We start from the raw sequence: 22,472 nt of genomic DNA, 5'->3' as shown, positions 1-22,472 counted from the left end.
CTCAGCGTTCCACCTTAGCACTCATCAAAAGTATACCCCCCTTTCTCTTATTTTTTCACATCTCTCTGTGGGATTCCTTTTTGCTGTTTTATCATAACTGAATAGCAGAGTAGGAGGGAAATTTTCTTGCCTCCTAAGAGTAGCTATTTTGTCATGGGCTGGAGTTTGATTCATTTAGATGGGTGGCATTCTTAGCAAAATGAGTTCAAATGAAAACAGCACAACAATCAGATAAGTAGATCAAAATCTGATGATACTTTTGCTTGTTGGGAAGAGTGGTAGCTCTTGTGTTAACATTTAAAGGCAATATAAAAAGCATTTCAGCAAGCCTTCTGTGTCTTTGAAGGTCTAATGTGCTACTAATTTTCTTTTAGGACTGTATACATCCTAAAATCTTAAGAGGTCTGACTCCTGGTCCTTTCCATCATTCATTAACTGTATTGCCACTGTATTTCATTTCTGTTTCCTTTTATTTTGAGGTTTTGGTGAAGATATTCCTGAAGAATTGTTCAAGATTCTGACTGCAAAAATGGCCAAGCTGACAGCCACTCCTCTCAGTACACTTGTTGATGAGCCTGTGCACATCCGAGTCACAGGCCTGACACCCTTTCAGTTGGTATGCCTTCAGGCATCACTGAAAGATGAGAAAGGGAATTTGTTTGGTTCTAAGGCCTACTACAAGGCTAATGAAGTGGGGGAGGTGGATCTGGAGCAAGATTCCTCACTTGGGGGAGACTATATGGGTGTCCACCCCATGGGTCTTTTCTGGTCCTTGAAACCCGAAAAGCTGTTGAGTCGACTGGCAAAGAAAGATGTGACTAGACCCTACCAGGTCCACATAGAACTTTTCAAGCCACACTTGCCAATAAAAGGTATAGTTATCAGTCCACCAATGGATAGCCTGACGTTGGAAAGATGGTATGTAGCACCTGATGTCACAAGGATCCATGTAAAGGAAGGCCGCCTCCGGGGAGCCCTCTTTCTGCCTCCAGGTGAGTAGAATCACTCTGGTTATGTCTTGTGCCTCTAGAAATTTAGCTTGGAGGAGGGTATTATATAGATCTCACCATCGGGCCTGAAAATCCAAGTTAATGTTGGCTCAGAACAAGAAAATAGGTCATATTCCACTCTAATTCAAGTTTCATCTCCACTGTTCTGAAGCTTGTCTAAGGGTAAGGCTACATATTGCAGAGTTCCTGCTTTAGGAGGTTTCTGAAGAGTTGGATGTATGTTAAATATAGTTCATTCGAGCCTGACTGACTGAAGACTCACACAGCTGTTTTCAGGAGCTATAACATATTGACATTCAGTTTAAGTATGGTATTGCAGTTTTGCTATAACAAGCTTGTTTAGATAGCCTAAATACTTTTATACCCATAAAAATATAAACCATCGAATTGTGCTTAGTTTTGTTTCTTAAGTATCACACCTCTGTTTAAAGTGTGTATATTGGTTCAGGTCTCTGCCTCAGATTGCTTTGCTGGCACCAGGCATGTCATTTGCTATCTTCTGGGATGTTGGGTATGTAGAGTCTCTTGCATCAAATGATCTGCTGGAGCTCAAAGGAGGGATGAGATACATTTGGTCACAAAGACATTGAAATAGGTGTCAAAAGATCTCAGGTCCTTCATTGTTCCCTCCCTTCCCACTCATCAGCTTTACTAGTGTACTTATATGGTAGTTTGTAAACCAAGACATACTGCGTCATCTCATTTCTCAAAGTAAAGGAAACAGCCATTTAAAAACTCACCAGTGCCCCTTTCATGTGATGCCAGAGTTTAAATAAATGGACGTTGCCAGTCTTCCTTACTTAAAATCAACTTTCAGGATAGGGACGTTTATGATAACCAATGTGGGTGGACTCTGGTTTATGGAGAAACATGCTGTCTACACAAAGTGAGTGTGGACTGATGCTCTGACATCCCTCTTCTTTCTCTGTACTCTAGACTGCAAGGAAGAGAAATTATAAAAAGAGCGAGTTCCTCATGTCCATCTTCTGAGATGGGAGGTTTTATCAAGTGTTTCCTCTGTTAGTGGTTAGCAGAGTGTATCAGAGAAGGGTGTTTAACCTTTGTTTGTTTGTTTCCTGAGACTAAGCTCCTGAGCTTGCAGCTCTTAAAAGACATTTTAGCCAGTGTAACCATAAAAGACATCTTTGAGCTATGTCCTTCACTTATGAAGAGAGAACATTTGTCTAACTAGACCCTGTTAGGGCTCACCCTGGAGGACACAAATCTCTCTAATTAGGATCCTTCTTTGAGGTTTTGCCTCTCCTAGGTGGCTTTTGGAGATAGCCTTCATCAGCCTGTAACATTTCTTGAAGAAAAGCATATATAAACAGACAACATATTTTGTAGCTAAGTTTAGGACCTTCATAGATTTCCCAAAGCTCATTTTTGTAGTCTTTATTGGTTAAGAAGCCCTGGTAAAAATTTTTTAAAATGGTTTTCTTTACTCAAAGACCATGGAAATGAACTCTCTTCTAGCTTCCGGAATTAAATATGTCAATGCCTGAAGTTTATAATAAATTTTAATTCACTGTATATTGAGAAAGCTTACTTCTACCCTAGACACAAGGCTGAACATTTGAAGGCTCTATTTGCGAATTTAAGCATTAATACCAAGGTTCAGTTCTGCCTGTTGGCTTCATATTCTTGTCTTTCCCTCTCATTTTCATATTTGACTGGTTTTATGTTGCATTTTTCCAGGAGAAGGGCCTTTCCCAGGGGTCATTGACTTGTTTGGGAGCACTGGTGGACTGATTGAATTCCGGGCCAGTCTTCTGGCCAGTCATGGCTTTGCAGCCTTCGCTTTGGCTTACTGGGGCTATGATGACCTGCCCTCTCATCTGGAGAAAATAGATCTAGAGTATTTTGAAGAAGGTATAAAGTTTCTCCTGAGTCATCCTAAGGTAATTTTAAGCTCACTAGTCTGCTTTTATTCCAGTGTTACATTAACTGCAATGCTATGTTATTTGCCTTAACACTGAAGTATGAATCTGCCAAGGCTGTCTTTTGTGCTACAAAGAACAGCTGTCTTTTATTCTTTCTGGTTTAGATGTTCTACTTGTGACTGCTAACTAGGACTCCCCTTTCACCCTCTGTGTGTGTGTGTGTGTGTGTGTGTGTGTGTGTGTGTGTGTGTATGTGTGTACATGAGTGTGCACATGCTTGTGGAGGACAGAGGTCAACCTTGAGTATTGTTTTTCAGCAGCCTTGGTTTTGAAACAAGGTCTTCATTAGAGGCTCAGAGGTTCCCTATCAGGATAAACTATCTGGCCAGTGAGCCTAGTGTCCTGTTGTGTCCATCTCCACAGAACTGAGATTACAAGCCAGCCAGCAGACCTAATGATTTTACATAGGTTCTGGGAGAATAACTTATGTCCTCATACTTGCATGGCAAACACTTAACTGATTGAGCTATCTCCACAGCCTCAGAAGTTGTATGTATTTGCATCTATAAACAAACAACTTGTGAACATGTTTTCCAGAACCAAAGTCTGAATCATCTATCTCCAGAGTTGTAGACCATGAGAAGAAAACAAAGCAAAAACAAACAGCCTTATGTTGACATTTAGCCCACCACAAACCACTTCTCTGGGAAATGTAGAGTTCCTGATCAGCAGTTCTCTGATCTTAACCATCAGTGCAGCGTTTCAGACACTGAGTCAATGTGTCAGCATCTTAAGATAGAAAGAACTGTCAAGAACTCAGACTTTGATCTCTTGATTCTGTGTTATTTTGAGTGAGAAGAAAATCCATGAGTAGAATATATTGGCCTTACATGAGACACTAAATAGATATGTAGCAAAAGATATAGTCTCAGACTCATCAAAATGCATCCCCTGAGAGTGGATACATCACCTTGCCACACAAAATCAAGGTCATATTAGCCTTAAAATTGTGCATGAATGTTTTTTCTGTGTAACTATCACACATGAATCACTATTATTCTTTATTGCCTCCATTTTTTTAAGTGTGAAAATTCAATTTACAACCCATTTCTTCTGAGACTCTTTGATCCTGCTAACCTATCTGTATGCACTATTACAGACTGTGTGATACTCTAATAATCTAGCTGTCTTCCCGTGGCCCTCACCTCTTGTCTTTTCATCTGGGAGGTAGGGTAGTTGTCTTAGGAAATGGTATTACTCCTTTGCTGGATGTGGTTGATGACTGACAATAAAATGTGTATTGAAACACTCTATTTTGAAATCTCCTTATGAGATCTAAGCTTTCTGTTTAAGTTCCATGCATTGTCCTAACTCCTTCGCTCTCACCTGTTTCTGTAGGAAACTCATTCCTCATTACTTATTCCCTGCCTTATGCTATTTACAATAACACATTGACTTTGCTTGTTTTCCTGGCTATATTGTTTTGTTATTCTTGTTTGTTTGTCCTGTGATGACTTCTGCATGATAAGGAAAAACCTCACCACAGACCTATATTTCTAGTCCTGGCGTGATAATTCTTGAAAGTATTTTAAACTCACAACTAGGCTTAGTGGAGATTCCAATATATTTATAATAAAACTCAATTAAATAAACAAATTGCATTGCAGAACTCTAGCCACTTGTCATATAAGCATCTGGGTGGGACATTTATTTATTTATTTATTTATTTTTAATTGCCTGTTATTATTCCTTGTTGAAGTTCTTGATTGTTTGAAATTGCAGATTTCCTAATGAAAAAAATAACATATCATTTTTAGGTCTTGGGCCCAGGTGTTGGTGTTGTTTCTGTATGCAAAGGAGCAGAGGTTGGACTCTCCATGGCTATTAACCTAAAACAAATAAAAGCCACTGTACTTATCAATGGGCCTAATTTTGTTACCAGTGATCCACATGTATATCATGGTCAGGTCAACCAGCCCATACCATTCAATATAGAATTTGTAACCACCAATGCCTTAGGGCTTGCAGAGTTTTATCGCACCTATGAGGAAACTGCAGATAAGGATATCAAATATTGTTTGCCCATTGAAAAAGCTCAAGGACATTTCCTTTTCGTGGTGGGAGAAGATGATAAGAATCTCAACAGCAAAGTGCATGCTCATCAAGCCACAGCACAGCTGATAAAAAGTGGAAAGAAGAATTGGACTCTGCTGTCTTACCCTGGGGCAGGTCACCTCATTGAGCCTCCCTATGCCCCATTGTGCTCTGCCTCAAGAATCCCCTATGTGATCCCAAGCATCAGCTGGGGGGGAGATGTTATTCTACATGCGGCTGCACAGGAGCATTCTTGGAAGGAGATACAGAAATTTCTCAAGAAACATCTCATCCCAGATATGAACAGCCAGCTCTGAGTGGCCTTGATGGTGTTACTGGGAAGTAGAGCTGTTTATCTCCTGACCAGTACCATGTCTTACTTTCCATGGAGGGATGTCTCTGATCTCTCCCTGGATGATGAAGGAAGCTATTACAAGAAAATGCATGTGGGCAGAGAGTGATAATATCTTGACTTGAAGGGGAAAAATGTTTTTCATGTAATGAAATGTCAGGAAGTAAGAACCCAATATCTGTACAAATAAAATCTTAGGCCTACATTTCCTAAAATTTTCATCACCATAACAATCTTCTGTAATCATAAATATCAAGGAAATTGTTAGTGATAAACCACAGGATACTTGCTTTGTAAAAGAAACACAAAAAGATTTACATGTTGGCATTTAAAACTCACCATTAAATATGCTTAGATCATTCTCATTGTCACTGGAAATATAGACAGGCATTTTAAGACCTTGGGAATACATGTATGTATACAGGAGCATTGAATTGGTTTACAAACAATTTATGTTAATAAATAACTTTTGCCTCTAAACATTTATAGTATTTCAACATTCTCTGTAATAAGAAGGGAGCAACCTGACCGAGAGCTACACAAGTGCAGCCAAAAGAAGCAAGCATGATGATGAGGGCTGTGGCCCTTTAGGTGAGGGGTTAGCAGTTTTGTTTTGTTTTGTTTCTGTAAAGAACTATACCATGAAATTTCTACTTTGTCATCTGTAAGGCTTCTGTCAGTTTGCCGCATTATCTGACATGACAATAAGGGAAACATGTAATGAAGATGATGTAAATTCCAATTAAATTTGTAATTCTGTATACTGAAAATAGTAATGTTATTTAAAACTTTGCAAGCATTTACAAATGTAAATCCTGGTTAATCCATGGGCAAAGCAGAAATAAGCTGCAGGCTCACAGGGCATAATTTCTAGAGCATTCTAAATGACCATTAGGCTTCTCTGAAGGAAAAATGGTACAAATATTCCTGAGCTACTAGATTGCAATGGGTTGAAGTGAATGGTAACTGGTGGTTACAAATACACTTCAGATCATCTTTGAAGCATGATGGGGAGCCAGTGAAGATTTAGTAGCAACATGAGGAACAGATACTTCTTCTGTATCTGCCTGAACTCTTTTACTTCTGCCTGCTTTGTGATGCTTTCTCCTGTTTAGATAAACAAAAACAAACAAACAAAAGCTTAGCTGTTTGGGGTGGAATAAATTGCCCTCTCCTCTCACTTCTCATACATGTGGTCAAATCAGAATACCTCAACTTGATTATGATAATATTGCCATTGCAATGACAGATACTTCCAGAATCATGTTATGTAATACTTTCCACGGCAAGTATTAATTTTCTTACTCTGAGTTTGGGGATATAGGAAGAAAGTCTTTGCTTATAATGTGCAACATTGACATTTGTTCTGGCGCATTTGCCACTAAATTATATCCTAAGAGAGTTGTCTTAAATAAAAATATAATTAATTTCCTCCTTTCAGAATCACTAGAATGTAATACAGTAGACACCTGGGTAACAAGATATTGTTCCCATAGTATCAGTTGTACATTTTTATTTTTATTGTGTTAGTCAAATTTTTTTTGTCAGTGTGACAGAATAACTCAAACAAACAATAGAGAACAGATTTATTTGGCTTACAGTTTTAGAGGTTTTAATTTATGGTCACTGAACTCTATTTCACTTGGTCCTTGGTAGTTCAATAGAAGAATATGATGCTAGGAAACATGTGATGGAATAAACTGGCTCACTTTCTTGCAGATAGGAGACAGATGTGGCTAGCAAAAAAATATCCCTTTGAAATTCAAAGACATGGCCCAGGGATCTACTTACTTCAACTGAGCTGCTCCTCTTAATACCTCATTGAGTATAAACTCATTAATGGAATAATTATTTAATGAGGTTCATACTCCCATGATCCAATCACCTGTTAGCAGTGCTGGCAGTTGGGGCCCAAGCTTTCAACACATGTACTTTTTGATGCACACCTGTCTTTGTTAGGGTTTCTATTACATTCAAACTACCACCTTCCATTCCATGACCCCCATAAGCTTGTAATAAAATCATAATGCAATATGCAACCTCTGTAATCCACTATAAAGTAAAAATTAAAAAATACCCCACAAAACAGATCACATACTTCCAACATATAATGCCACAGGATATACATTGCCATCCCAGCTGGGCAAACTCCAAACTCTGTATCTCCATGTTTCATGTCAAAAGCTCTTCAGATCTCCAATTCCTTTCAGCTTTGTTGACAGCAGCATCCTTTTTTCCTCCTGGGCTAGTTCCACTCACTGTTAGTAGCTCTCTTTGGCAGGTACCCTACTGCTTGGCATCTCTAACATCTTGGGGTCTAAAAGGCAATTCAGCCTTTGATTTCACAGCTTCACACAATGGCCTCCATTCAGGGACATCCCTGAATAATGTCTGGCCCCAGTGACTTTCATTAAGTCATAGAGGAGTATTTTATAACTTGTTTCTTCTGTCCTTGACCATAAAGCTAGAACTATGTGGTTGAAGCTGCCAAGTTCTGCTGCTTCCTGGAGCTGGACCATGGCCTTTCATTCAACTACATCTTTACCAGCTTTCTATTTTCAGTGGTTACCTTCACTGCCAAAGCTTGTTCTGGAACTTGCTCGTAGAAAAACTGGCCTCAAACTCAGAGATCCACCTGCTTCTGCCTTCCCTGTATTGGGATTAAAGGTGTGCACCACCATACCTGTCTCTAAACTTTCCTTTACTTCCTTTTCTTGTGTTGGAAATATAAGTGGATTCAATCTTGCCTTGAGGTCACCACTTCCTTTATTCCATTTTTTTATTTTGTTTTTTGAGACAGGGTTTCTGTGTGTAACAGCCCTAGCTGACCTGGAACTAACTCTGTAGAACAGGCTGGACTCAAACTCACAGAAATCTGCCTGTCTCTGCCTCCAAAGTACTGGGATTAAAAGCATGCTTTATTCCATTTCTTAATCTGTTTATCACCTTGAATATAAGGTTTTGCTCCATTCCACTTTCTGGTGCTCTTTTGCTCCTCAAATAGTTTTTCATGCTTAGCTTGTTCCTTTTCATTATAAATCTTCATTAGAATTAACACTAATAACCACATGGCAGAGTCTATACTAGGCTGTTTTAAGATTTCCTCTAATGATGGAATTAATCCAACACTTTTCACTTTAGCCTCAGGCAGACTTTTTGGACAGGGGCAAAAAGCAGCCATATTCTTCACCAAATCACAAGAATGATCTCTAGGCCACATATTAATATTCCCTTCTGAAACCTCTTGAGCCAGGCTCCCACAATTCATCAAATCACACTCAGTACCATGTCTTCCCTGTTTCCACTAGTATTGCCCATTAAGCAGTACTCATAATATTCAATTGCTTTTTAAATCCATAGTCCCAAGGTCCATATGCCTTTAAACAAAAGCATGGTCAGGCCTATCACAGCAATACCCCAGTCCCTGGCACCAACTTCTGTCTTAGGGTTTTTATTTCTGTGAAAACACACCATGACCATGGAGACTCTTATAAAAGAAAACATTTAATTGGCTGGCTTACAGTTTCAAAGGTTTAGTCCAGGACATGGTGGCATTCAGGCAGACAAGGAGCTGAGAGTGGAGAAGGAGCTACATTTTGATCCCGCAGACGATAGGAAGTGATCTGAGTGTCACACTGGGTGAAGCTTGAGCAAAGCCCACCCCTGAGGCTGGCCACACTTACTTCAATAAGGTCATACCTCCTAATAATGCCATTACCTATGAGCTTATGAGGGCCAATACATTCAAACTACCAGAGTGCCTTATATCCAACCAAATTTAATGCTGAATTATACAGCATTAAAGAGATATCTGTTATAGTTGTCCCTGGTCCTTGAAGGACATTGCACATTATGTGATCTATTTCTGTCTCAAGCTTTAGTGTTGTATGCCTAGGTAAGCAGGGTGAATGACAATGTCAATTCTTACATAAGTACATGGATATTACTTTCACTTAAGAGAAAGCAGAATCCATAAAACCATTAGTAGCAATTTATTGCAGTAGGATTTTTCTTTGGGCCACCAGCTCACAAATAATGACTCAGAGACTTACTAATTAAGAAAACTTGACTTTATCTTAGGCTTATTTTTAACTGCTGTTCTATCTTAAATTAGCCCATTTCTATTCATCTATGTTTTGTCATATACTACCCATCCTGCTTCCTCTGTGTCTCCTCACATCTCTCTCACATGCCGAGATTTGTCTTCCTACTTCCTCTCTCTGCCCAGAAGTTCCACCTATACCTCCTGTCTAGCTATGCACCTTCACAAAGGATACAAATTTCCCACAACAGAGCACGGGTGACACAACAATAGCTACATTTGCCCGAGTCCACCCTAGATACAAACAAATGAATCTTGTACCTTTGGAGCCCCTCAAGCCACTTGCAGGCAGCTTTGTGGGATGGAAGAAGGAAGACATACTATTGTCCCCTTCCTTAAGAGTTCATCTGTATGTAAATGAGCCTGCCAATTGACTGAACAGCAAAACAGCCCTCAGGAAAGATGTGTGTTCCAGAAACTTTAATAAATACTATGAAATTGTGGTGGTTGGAATGAGAAACACTTCCATAGGCTCTTCAGTTGGTAGTGATGTTTGGGAGATTATGGAACTTTTCACACAGGATTCTTGTTGGAGGAAGTATGTTACTAGGTATGGGCTTTGAGAGTTTATAACCTCTCCTATATGCAGATCATGTGTCCTGTTTCCTGTGTGCTGTTGGTTGAGATGTGCTCTCTCAGCTTTCAGTTCCCACATTCATACATTCTGCACTATTATTGATATCTTGCCCTATGAAATGGTAAGTCAAAATCAAATATCCCTTAAGTTGCTTTTGGTCATGGTACTTTATCACAACAACTAAACAGTAATTAATAAGAGGTCTTTCTCAACATGTAGGTTATTACAACAGTCTGTCTTGGTTTTTATACTTTCACTCCTCAAATATGTGCCCTCCATTGTGGTCCCCTCTAATGTCTACGCTTTCTCAATAGGCATGCCATTTCTTGCAGTGGTTGCTTAGTCTCACTTTTCCTTATTACACTGTAATACAGCTTATCTAGCATCTATAGAACACTCTATGCATCTCATCTGAACTTATTTTGATAGAGAGCATGCATACTATGGAGCAGAGGGGAAACATGGGCAACATCCTGGTAACAACTCAAGTTTCTACAATATCCAGAGAGCAAAATTTCTCCAAATTATATTGCATAAGAACCTAATGACAAGAGGTAGGCCTGAACCATCAGCCCAGAAGCAGCAACAGAGGGAGACCAGAACCTCAGGCTCAGGAAGAAGGAATAAACACTGGGTGAGAAAACATCAGTGGTTTCCAGCAATAGCCTCCAGAAACTATCACAATAAGTTCCTCTGGGAAAGAGTACCTGTGTCTCAGCCAGCATCCACTGCCATTTCTCTGTTGGAGATACCCTGCTGCTACATCACGCACTGGACCCTCAGCCCCACTCATACCAGAGCAATCACCAGAGCAATGGTCCTCCCTCAATGGGAGGAGCTTCCACCAGAGTCCCACCTGCACCTGAGCCTTGGGCACATTTCTACCAGGAGAAGCATTCATTGGAGGCTCTGCTCTGGTTGTGCCTGAAGGAGAGGTCAATGAAGTCATAGTCCCCAATTGGAGGACCAATTGGAGAAAGAGAGACCTCTGAAGCACAAGCTCCACCTATACCAATTAGAGGAAGAGATTCGTAGACAATGTAAGAACACACTCAACAATATAAAGAGCAATACTGCACCACTACAAACTAGTGGTATTACAATAGGAAGACGAACATCACAACGCAGACGAAGCAGAAGAAAACAGCCTAAATGAGGAAGATTGGGGCCCTTAAAGAAGAAATGAAAAATTCCCTTAAAGAAATAGAGGGAAAGACAAACAAAAATTAGAAGATATTGACAAATCCCTTAAAGAAAGCCAAGAAAAAGCAATCAAACAAAGGAAGGAAATAATCTGGAATAGAGGCAATAAAGAAAACACAAACCGAAGGAATTCTGGAAATGGAAAATCTGGGTAAATGGTCAGGAACCACAAATATAAGCATAAACAACAGAATGTAAGAGATTGAACAGAAAATTTCAGGCATTGAAGATAACTTGGAGGAAGTAGATCCATTGATCAAAGAAAAATTTAAATCTAATAAATACTTTTTTTTAATTTTTTTTATATATAATTTTTAATTTAATTTTATATAACAAAGTCCAATTAAATGAAAACAAACATTTATACACAATATTTGGGAATTTGGGCGTCGTTCTTTCCAAACTACTTCCTGCTGGTAAGGGGCGCTGTCTTGGGGGATTCGAAGAAGTAAATCTAATAAATACTTAACACAAAACATGCAGGGAACCTGGGACACCATGAAAACAATGAACCTAAGAATAATAGAGATAGGAGGCCTGGGGACTACACAGGCACAGGGGAGTCCATCCAGGTGGACTGGCCTGTCCAGAGTCTACCAGCATCCTGGTCCTGCCTTCACTCACTGAAGGAACCAACCTTCTGGTAGCCTGCTTAGAGCTTCCTGAGAACTGGGGACTGTGCACAGGGCAACCTGTCCCAGTGGCTCAGGCTATCCGGAGTCTGCAAGTTTCATAGCCCCACCTCCACACACTGGACAAGAAGAGTCATCAGAGTATTGGACCTGCTTGCACCCACTAGAAGAGAACCTTGGTCACGTACCTACCAGGAGGGGGAGAGATGCCACCGGTACCCACTGGAAGAAGTGATGTGATGGGAGATGTCATTCTGTAAATATGTTTCTCTTATTGGTTAATTAATAAAGCCCTGTTGGCCAATAGGAAAGCAAGATAGGCAGGACGAGGAGACAAGGAGGTTTCAGGGAGAGGTAGGAAGAGATTCAATATGTAGGACCAGGACAGCAGAACTTCAGGCTCTCCTGTAAGATAAGACCATATGAAAATACTTATATTGCTAGAAATGGTTAATATTTAAGACAGAGCTAGCCAATCAATAACACTAATAACAGCCCAACAGTTTTATATCTAATAAAATGCCTCTGTGTGTTATTTGGGGCTGGCATGGCCCTGGGACCTGGCTGACTGGAAAACCGCTAGTAACAAGGAAGGGTAGATGACAGTACAAGAACACAGTCAACAACAGAAATTTCAGTATGACACCCCCAGAGTCTAGGGACTCCACACAGCAAGACTTGAACATCCCAACAGATGAATAACCCTAAAAACTTCATGAAGGTGATAGAGACCCTAAAAGAGGAAATGAAAAAATCCTTTAAAGAAATGGAAGAAAAAACAAACCAAAAAAATGTAAGAAATCAACAAATGTCTTAAAGACAAAACAATCAAAAGACAAAGAAAACAATTGAAACAGTTCATGACCTGAAAACTGAAATAGACACAATAAAGAAAACACAAACTGAGGGAATGCTGGAAATAGAAAAGCTTGACACCATCCCCCTCCCCCAGTCACAGGGCCACTGCCAAAGAGGCCTCAGCTGGAGAGTGCCAAGCCCAGGCTAGATCTGCCTATCAGCTTAAGGAACATACTAAGTCCCAGCCTTCGAGATCTTTGACTCCCATTGTCAGTCTTCTGCTGGAGCCTGATTGATGACCCCCATCATCAGGCCCCTGCCTGTGGAGAGACCTCCTAGAGAGCTTGGACCACCCAGAGCTACAGACATTGAACTTCTGACCCACCTAGCCCACCGGGGAAGTACCATAGCGAGAGGGAGAGACCCCACCAACACCTACTGGAAGAAGCTATGGGAAGATGGCAATACAAGAAAACACCTAACAACAGAAAGACAAGATTGACACCACCAGAACCTAGGGAATCTATACCAACTAGACCAGAGCACAACAAAGCAGATGAAGCAGAAGAGAAGGAATTAAAAATTGGCATAATAAAAATGATAGAGGCCCTCAAAGAAGATGTGAGAAAATCCCTTAAAAGAAATGGAAGAAAAAAACAAACAAAAAAAAAAAATGGAAGAAATGAACAAACTTCTTAAAGAAAGTAAGGAAAGTACAGAAAGCCAAGAAAAAAACAATTAATCAGGTGAAGGAAACGGTTCAAGACTAGAAAACTGAAATAGAGAAAATAAAAACAACAGAAACCGAAGGAATGCTGGAAATAGAAAAACTGGGCAAACGATCAGGAACTACAGACGCAAGAATAGCCAACAGAATTCAAGAGATGGAAGAGAGAATCTCAGGTGCGGAAAATAAACTAGAGGAAATAGATTCATCGACCAAAGAAAGTCATAAATCCAACAAATCCTTAACACAAAACATCCAGGAAATGTGGACACCGTGAAAAGGCCAAACCTAAGAATAATAGGCATAGAGGAAGATGAGGAAGCCCAGCTCAAAGGTGCCAAAAATATATTCAACAAAATCATTGAGGAAAACTTTTCCAATCTGAAGAAGGACATGCCCATGAAAATACAAGAACCATACCGAACACCAAATAGACTGGACCAAAGAAAAAAGACCCCTCAACATATAATAATCAAAACACTTAACATACAGAATAAAGAAAGAATATTAAGAGCAGCAAAGGAAAAAGGCCAGGTAACATATAAAGGCAGACCTATCAAAATTACACCACAGGACCCAGCAATCCCCCAGAAGGACTGAGCATTCTAAGGAACCTCAGACAGTGGAACCAGGATGTATCCCTGGTGCACAAAAGGACCTTGCAGACACATCTTCCATGGAGGGATACTGACTTAACCTAGAGACAGGAGAGAAGTCCTAGTCCCTACTTCAAATGATTTGACAGGTCTACATGATTCCACCTGGATGGCATTGCCCTACATGTGGAATTGGGGTGGGGGAATGGGAGGGGAGGGTGGTCAGGGTTCATGTGAGGGGATAGAGAGGGTAAGGTGGAAGGAGGGAGGGAGGGATGAGGGAGGGAGAGGGGACTGGGATCAACATGTAAAATAAAATATATATAAAATAAAAATAAAAAAAATTAAAGAAGATATCAGAAAATGGAAAGATCGATTATGCTCTTCGATAGATAGGATCAAGATAGTAAAAATGGCAATCCTACCAAAAGCAATGTACAGATTCGATGCAATTCCCATCAAAATCCCAACACAATTCTTCATAGACCTTGAAAGAAGAGCATTTAGGTTTATATGGAAAAACAAAAAGCCCAGGATATATAATCTTGTATAATAAACAAACTTTTGAAGGTATCATCGTCCTTCACTTCAAACTCTACTATAGAGCTATAGTCATAAAACAGCTTGGTATTGGCATAAAAAAAGACAGGTAGACTAATTGAATCAAAGGCCCTGATATCAATCCACACACCTATGAACACATGATTTTTTGACAAAGAAGCCAAAATGGTATAATGGAAAAAACAAAACAAAAAACAACTCTTTAACAAATAGTGCTGGCACAACTGGGTGTTAATATGCAGAAGATTGCAAGTAGATCCATATCTATCACCGTGCACAAAACTCAAATCCATGTGGATCATAGACCTCAACATAAATCCAGCTACAACGAACCTGATAGAAGAGAAAGTGGGAAGTAGTCTGGAAGGCATTGGCACAGGAGACCACTTCCTAAATATAACACCAGTAGCATAGACACTGAAAGTAACAATCCATAAAGGGGACCTCCTGAAGCTGAGAAGCTTCTGTAAGGCAAAGGGTACTGTCAATAAAACAAAACCTTAGCCTACACAATGGAAAAGGTCTTCACCAGTCCCACACCTCACAGAGAGCTGATCCCCAAAATTTATGAAGAACTCAAAAAATTAGACACCAAAATACAAATAACCCAATTGAAAAGTAGGGTACATAGCTAAACAGAATTCTCACCAGAAGAATCTCAAATGGCCAAAAGACATTTAAGGGATTGTTCAACATCCTTAGTCATCAGGGAAATGCAAATCAAAATGACACCTGTCAGAATGGCTAAGATCAAAAATACTGAGAACAGCTTATGCTGGAGAGGATGTGGAGTCAGAGGAACACTCATCCACTGCTGGTGGGAATGCAAAATTAAACAGCCATTTTGGAAATCAGTGTGGTGGTTTCTACCTCAGGACACAGCAATACCAGTCTTGGGCATTTACCCAAAGGATGCTCAATCATACCACAAGGACATTTTCTCAACAATGTTCATAGCAGCATTATTCATAATAGCCAGAACCTGGAAACAACCTAGATGCCCCTCAGCCAAAGATTCGATAAAGAAAATGTGGTATATTTACACAACAGAGCACTACTCATTGGTAAAAAATTATGACCTCACAAAATTTTCAGGGAAATGGATGGAACTAGATAAAACCAACCTGAGTGAGGTAACCCAGACTCAAAAAAAGACAAACATAGTATGTTATTCTCTTAGTGGATATTAGATGCAAAGCAAAGGATAACCAGACTAAAATCCACAGCCCCAGAGAAGCTAGGTAACAAACAAGGAAGGACATATGGATAACCCTTGGAAGAAAAATTAGGTGATATCTACAGGGCAAACTAGGGGTAGGGGATGATAAGAGGAAGGGATGGGGTTAAGAACAGGGGGGAATGAGATGATCTAAATGGGGAGAGATGTAGTGGAAGAGCAAGGAAAAAGATACATTAATGGAACCACTATGGGCTTAGGGAGAAACCTAGTGCTAGGGTAACTCCCAAAAATCCACAAGGAGGACCCTGGCAGTAATAGAGAGGATGCCTGAACTGGTCTAACTCTGTAATCAGATGATGACTACCCCGGGTATCATCATAGAGCCCTCATGCAGTAATTGATGGAACTGGATGCATAGATTTACAGCCAAGAACCAGACTGAGTTCCAGGAATTCAGGCAAAGAGATGAAGGAGGGAACATAGGAGCAAGGGGAGATCAAGATCATAATAGAGGAATCTACAGCGACAACTGAACCAACCTTGTGGAAACTTACGAACTCTAGGCTTTCAACTGTGGAGACCCCAGGGGACCAAATTAGGCCCTCAGTATGTGATAGACAGTTGTGAAGCTTGAACTATCAGAGGGGCATGTAGGAGCATGGCAGTAGGAGCATGATAAAAACCTGGTACATGAGCTAGCTTGTTGTAGCCCATTCCTCAGGGTGATATGCCATAGTTACTGGCAGTAGGACCATAATATAATCTCGACACATTAGCTAACTTGTTGGAGCTCATTCCTATAAGCAGATGCCATACTTAGCCTTAGTGCATGGGAGAGGGCCTGGCCCTGCCCCAACCTATTGTACCAGAGTATGTTGACTCCTCACTGGAGCCGATACCCATGAGGAGGAGTGAAGTGGGGATGGGCTAGAGGTGAGGTGAGGGAGGAGGTGAGGGGGTGGGAAGAGAATGAGAAAGAGAGAACTGTGGTTAGAATAGAAAGTGAAATTAAAAAATGGACATAAAAAGGAAGACTGAGGGAGCTGCTTCTCAAGAGTGCCAGACAAGGTGCCATCTGTGGAACAGAGAGGCATCCTTACCAGTGTGATCCTTACTGTGATCTTGGACTTCCTAGTCTCCACAACTATGAGCTATGTGTTGTATTTTTTTTATAAATGCCGTATTCCAGGGTATTGTATTTTAGTAGCAAAAACAGTGACAAAAACAGGTACCTCTTTATTAGGAAAGAATACCAGAACTAAACAGGAAGAAGTAAAAGTAGCCAGAACCACACAATAGGTAAGGGCTGGAAGAATTTTGAGACAAACTCTCAAAAATAAAGGCATTAAAGGTGATTCTAGTAAGGGGTCACAAAAGAGCACTGTGGGGACTGCTTTAAGAAATGATCTTTGTCTGTGACCAGAACCTTGTCAGAATAATGGCTGTGAAAGTCATTTTGAGAAGATGCAGTGATAAGATGCCACGTACAAGCAGAGAGCCTGCTTCCATCATGTGCCCTTACTGATCTTGGATTTCTGAGATTCCAGAATGGTGAGAAATAACTTTTTATTAGTTACAAATTACCCATACTAAGGTATTTTGCTATACTTTTGGGGTCTGCTAGTCCAAAAGGACCAAGGTATCTTTCACACAAGTTTGTTGGTTACTGTGTGAAGTGGGGCTGCAATCGGAATCAGCTGAGTGGCCCCAAGTTTGTACCTGAGTGGGGGGTGTGTGGATAAGAGAAAGGCTAGCTGTGGATTATAAAGAAATGACAGAGACACAGAATAAACGTCAGGAGGGCAGATCAATCAATGCTGAAATATCACAAATTTATATTTTTCACCACTCTTACATACCTTAACCAAAAAGGGGAACACAGTATCATGTATATGGAACAAATAGACTTTTCTTCCTCATTTATTCTAAGGGTTCAGTAACCACACCTTACATTCAACTTCTTATTCCCTAGCCTTTAGGGTCAGAAGTAGCCACACCTTAGTCGAGGTCTGTTGTTATTTAGACTAAGACAGCCAAACCTGTAGCCACACCTTTGACCTCTAGGTCTTAGGACTTGCTGAGGACAGCTTTGAACTCTCTGTCCTTGTGCCAAGATGGAGTGCAGCCATCTTTATGGGCACCGATAGGTTACATTGCTCTAATAGCAGCAAGGCAGGTTGGGAAATGTAATGTTGCATCAGAGGACTATAAAATGAACATATTTGTGGGAAACTCCATTGCTAGTAATCAATCTTAATAAAGAAGAAGCCATTTTTAAAGTGCCTTGTTCTTTAAAGCAGTCGGCTGCTTTCCTAAAACTGTAAGCTGTCAGCTTTGAGTAACATTTGATGCTCTGCTACAGTGTATGGTCAAATCTCCAGTGCCTTATCTCAGAGCAGCCAAGTCACAGCTTTCGGGTGTGGGCCCTAGTAATATTTTCTAAAAACACACTCCTCTTATAAATCTTTTTTTTCTCTGACTTATACCGCTGTGAAGATGGAAAGGGGGAAGCCTGCTTTTGAGATTACTGCCATAGAAGAGAAAAACCAAAAACAATAGCAAGACACCAGAGCAGGAGTTGAGAGGAGGAGCCAAGGCAAAAAAAAAAAAAAAAAAAAAAAAAAAAAAGGACTTGAAATATCAGCGTCCATCCTGAACACCTCACACCTCAACTGAAAGGCAGCCAAGAAGACAAGAAGAAAATCTCAGCTCTTACTCTGTGGCTCCTGCTGCTGCTCTGATTCTGGGGACATAACACATGGTAACACACGGGAACTGCTGGTGGCTTCTCTGGAGACACGTATAACTTTCATCAACAAGCTGCAGTGTTGTGAATAATAAAAATTTGTGAGCTACAGGTAAGTCCGCAGTGCTTCTCAGTTATGCCTTATGGGAAAGCCATCCTGCCCTCCACTGTGCATCTGAACTCTCAGGGACTGCTGGGAGGTCAGTTCATTTATTTATTTATTATTTATTGTTGTTGTTTTTGTTTTGTTTTCTAGTAGTAACATCTCTGTGCAAGGAGCTAGAAAAGCCTGTTGACGTTTTGCTAAGTGTGTTTTTCGAATTACACTTGGAAGCACATTCTCTGAGGATCTAGATAGAAATCACCATAGTAGGTGGTTTGTTAGTCAGAAATGCATATTCTATCAGTTGCATTAATCCAACCAAACAGTTTTTGGAAACGACTTGAAGGCAAAAGTCAGAGTGTAATAAATACAGATATATGAAGAGATTGTTCATTGACTCTTGGAGGGATTTTTACCTTGGAGGGAATTTAGTACATGAGTGCTGGGGAAATGCTCTGTGGTGGCATATTCTTGAAGTGAAGGATGGCAAGTTCTCAAAGTGAAGAAACAACAGCAAGAAACTGCTGCTGAGAACACTAGGTTTCTGATTGGTAACTTTATCTGCCATGGGAGATGCTTTGTTTTCTTTCATTCTTCGTTTCCCTCCTCAAATCTTGGCTGTATTTTCATCTATCAAGTAACAGTAGTCCCAAATTACAGACTTGAGCCTCTTAACCTTGGGAGTCTTGGCTTTCATCTTGAGATGGGGGATCAGCTCCACACCTAGGATTTCATGTTCAGCTTCAAATAACTCTGATTCTGGGTCATGATGGCTTCTTCCCTAGCCATTTCAGGGTTAACCCTGAACAAAGCAGGGTAGTTAGAAAGTTGATCCCATCTTCAGAAGCATTCTATAAAAATTTGGTTTTGTCCCTTATAAAAATCACATTCTCTTTGAGAAAACTTACTCCTTTTTAGTATTCATTCTTCAATGTGATTCATTAAACATTTATTAACAGCTTTGCTCTAGGCACTGAGCTAGGAATGAACACAATGTTAAATAAAGCATAATTTCTGTTCTTGAGGTATTTATAAAATCTGTAGCAATGCTGTCCAATGGAATGGTTCATGATGATGAAAATATTTTTGTTTATATTGCCTAATATAGTAATCACCAACTATATTTGTTATCGAGCAGTGAAAACATGGTAACTGTAAGTGAGGAACTAAGATTTAATTTCATATGCTTTCAGTGAATTAATATTGTCCTTAGAGCATAAAGGGTAGAAACAGATAAAGATGCATAATTTTACTATATTAATGGATGAAGAAGTATATTCTCACTCTGTTGCATGCTAAGCCTATAATAAGATGGTTGATTAAACTGTTAAATACGTACACTAGGTTAGCTGTAAATATATATATATATATATATATATATGTATATGTATATATATAATGTATGCATATGAAAATTAGGCAAGATCCCGCTGAAAATCAGATTATGGAAATGGAACACAAGAAAATTCATACAGATTAGTTATAGATGTCAGAAGGAGAAGGTTTTGAGGCTTTTTATGTTCAAAAGTAATGTCAAATTCCACAACACTAATACTATTAATTGATGGTCTGAACTGTTCACCCTCAAATTTTAGTATTTGCCATTTTCTTTCTTTCCTTTTCTCTTCACAGGGAAGCCTATGTCTGTTGCCTCAGACAAACATGACACACCAGAAATGGGATAACAAAACATTTTCCCAGCTTTTGAGTTATAGAAAACCTAGTGGGAATATGCATTGCTGAAGTCACATGTGGTTGTATATTGTTTGTTGGTACTAGGTTGTTATTTGATGTAGAGCCTCACTAGCTGATTGAGCTACCTTCAAACTCTTGAGTTAATGTGATCGATCCTTCTTTTCAGTGTCCAGAGCCACTGGTACTACAGGTATTTGCTAGCACACTTAGAAGTGTTTTTGTTGCTTTTTTTTCCCTTAATGCAGTATATTTAAAAGCCTTTATACTACCGGACAGGCAGCTTTTAGTTCACCATAGTTCTTGTACTAAATCTAACTCTGGACTTTATTTACAGACTTATATTACATGCTTGTTTCCCTATTAGGTATATCAACTCAGCATAGTCTCAAAACAGGCTTAGAAGAAAGCCTCATGCTACATGGTGAGAGTTCCCTAGCACTGGGGAAGTCATAGGAAACTTCCTTAGGGTCCAAGAAAAAAGTACTTTAAATTTTGTAACTGCATTTCTGCCACCCAGAGGAATAAAAGATCAAAGGGCAAGTCATTTTAATCTAGAAAAATAAAAAAGGCATGGCATTTTGTGTGGGTATAAGTTTGTGAACTATAATTTAATTCTTCCCCATTTTCTATCTTGCCAAATGCCACTAGGGAGTATATTTAACTAAGCATATTAATTGTAAGAGAAAGAAAATCATACATCAAGTATCAGGAAGTACAGAGAAAGGAAAAGAAGAGGAGGAATGAACTACCATGTTTCTATTTCTTTAATAATCTTGAAATTACAGTGTTGTTTGTGCATGTATACTTGTATGTGTCAAAGTGCATGTATACATGCATATGTCATAGTGACATGTATGTGCTTAGCCATAGTGGATGAATACATGTATGTGCCATAGTGCATGTATAGAGATCAAAAGACAACTTGAGGGACTTGAATCTCTCCTTTGGTCTATGGGTATTGGGACAGAACTCAGATATCCAGGGTGTCTTTAACCACTGAACCATCTCACTGACCTCAAATTTGTGTTCCTATTTGAGAAAAGTAAGGTATATACATAGGATCAAATGGCACAAGTTAATATGTTAATTATAAAGCCATACTTCATTTGAAAAATTGTTATAGTTCTTCTTTGTGAAGAAGTGTGGCATTATGAGAAATGTCTAAGATTGTAGTAATTCCTCATCAATAATTTTAAGAGAATTCCCCTGATTTCTATAGTTCCCTTAACTTTAAATTCATCTTCAAAATTATCCTACTGGTCAGTTTAAAAAAATACAAATAGCACAAGATATGATATAAAAAGCTCAATAAATACTAACCAAAACAGATCTGCACCCTAAGAAATGCTTTAGATTTATCAATACTATACCTTTTATTATGTGATCTAAAATTGCAATGTTTATAGCAATAGGAAGTGCAGTTGAGTGGCAGTACGTAAAAATTCATTTCAAGATTGCAAAATTTTCTCTGATTTTCAATTATACAAATAAATTTGGTTAAGTCCCTTAGCTCACTCCACAGAGCTGAGAAGAATTTACTGGAAATGAATAGAGAAGTAAAGGCAAAATTTTCCCACCTGATTTCCTCTTTGTGTATAGAGTGTTCACTAACCATCAAGAACATATCCATCTTGCTTACAAAACTAAGAATGGACTCAACCAATGGAACATTGTACTTTTTTGTACTGCTGCATGGGAGTGAGAGACCTCTACAGATATCACTAACAAGGTTACTTAGACACTGTCCATCATTGTGAATGGCAGCATTACATGACAGTTGAATGTGCCTCCTCCCTCCACTCATTAAAAGCCCTTGCAGAAACCATCATGATATTTTTACTTTCTCATTCTTCAGACCCTTAGTTGAGAATCTGAAATATATAAAGTCTTATATGGTGTGTGTGTGTGTGTGTGTGTGTGTGTGTTTGCATTTTAATCCTGGATATTTTTGTGTGTCTATTGGATCTCTAAGGGAGTGTTACATAAGGAACAAACAATAAATGGGCCTAATTATATGTTAATCTGCCAAACTGATAACCATTTGTATAAAGACAAAGTCTAGATCTTTGACTTGAATCCCTACCATATCTTTACAGACACACACTATGCCTGATCCACCTGTGAAAGTGCCTTTGTTTAGCTCACTTTCCAGGTGGTGTGACTATAGGGTTACTAGTCATGTGGTCCTTTGAACTCTTTGTTGGTTGGAAAAC

The 22,472-nt window shown here is 39.4% G+C and overlaps 1 protein-coding gene across 1 annotated transcript in view; it reads left to right on the top strand.

Moving 5' to 3' along the window:
- Window positions 1–22,472, top strand: part of LOC127224676 (bile acid-CoA:amino acid N-acyltransferase) — a 1,166,658-nt gene that overhangs the window by 1,341 nt on the left and 1,142,845 nt on the right. The window contains exons 2-4 of the mRNA XM_051187776.1: window positions 480–992; window positions 2,709–2,911; window positions 4,711–5,959. Of these exons, the coding sequence (XP_051043733.1) occupies window positions 530–992; window positions 2,709–2,911; window positions 4,711–5,304 (1,260 nt within the window). The 5' untranslated portion in view covers window positions 480–529 and the 3' untranslated portion in view covers window positions 5,305–5,959. The remainder of the gene's footprint in view (window positions 1–479; window positions 993–2,708; window positions 2,912–4,710; window positions 5,960–22,472) is intronic.

Source organism: Phodopus roborovskii, unplaced genomic scaffold (assembly GCF_943737965.1).
Source record: "Phodopus roborovskii unplaced genomic scaffold, PHOROB, whole genome shotgun sequence".
Taxonomy (NCBI): domain Eukaryota; kingdom Metazoa; phylum Chordata; class Mammalia; order Rodentia; family Cricetidae; genus Phodopus; species Phodopus roborovskii.
Note: the sequence above shows the minus strand (reverse complement) of the source record. Positions and strands in the feature narration are given on the sequence as shown.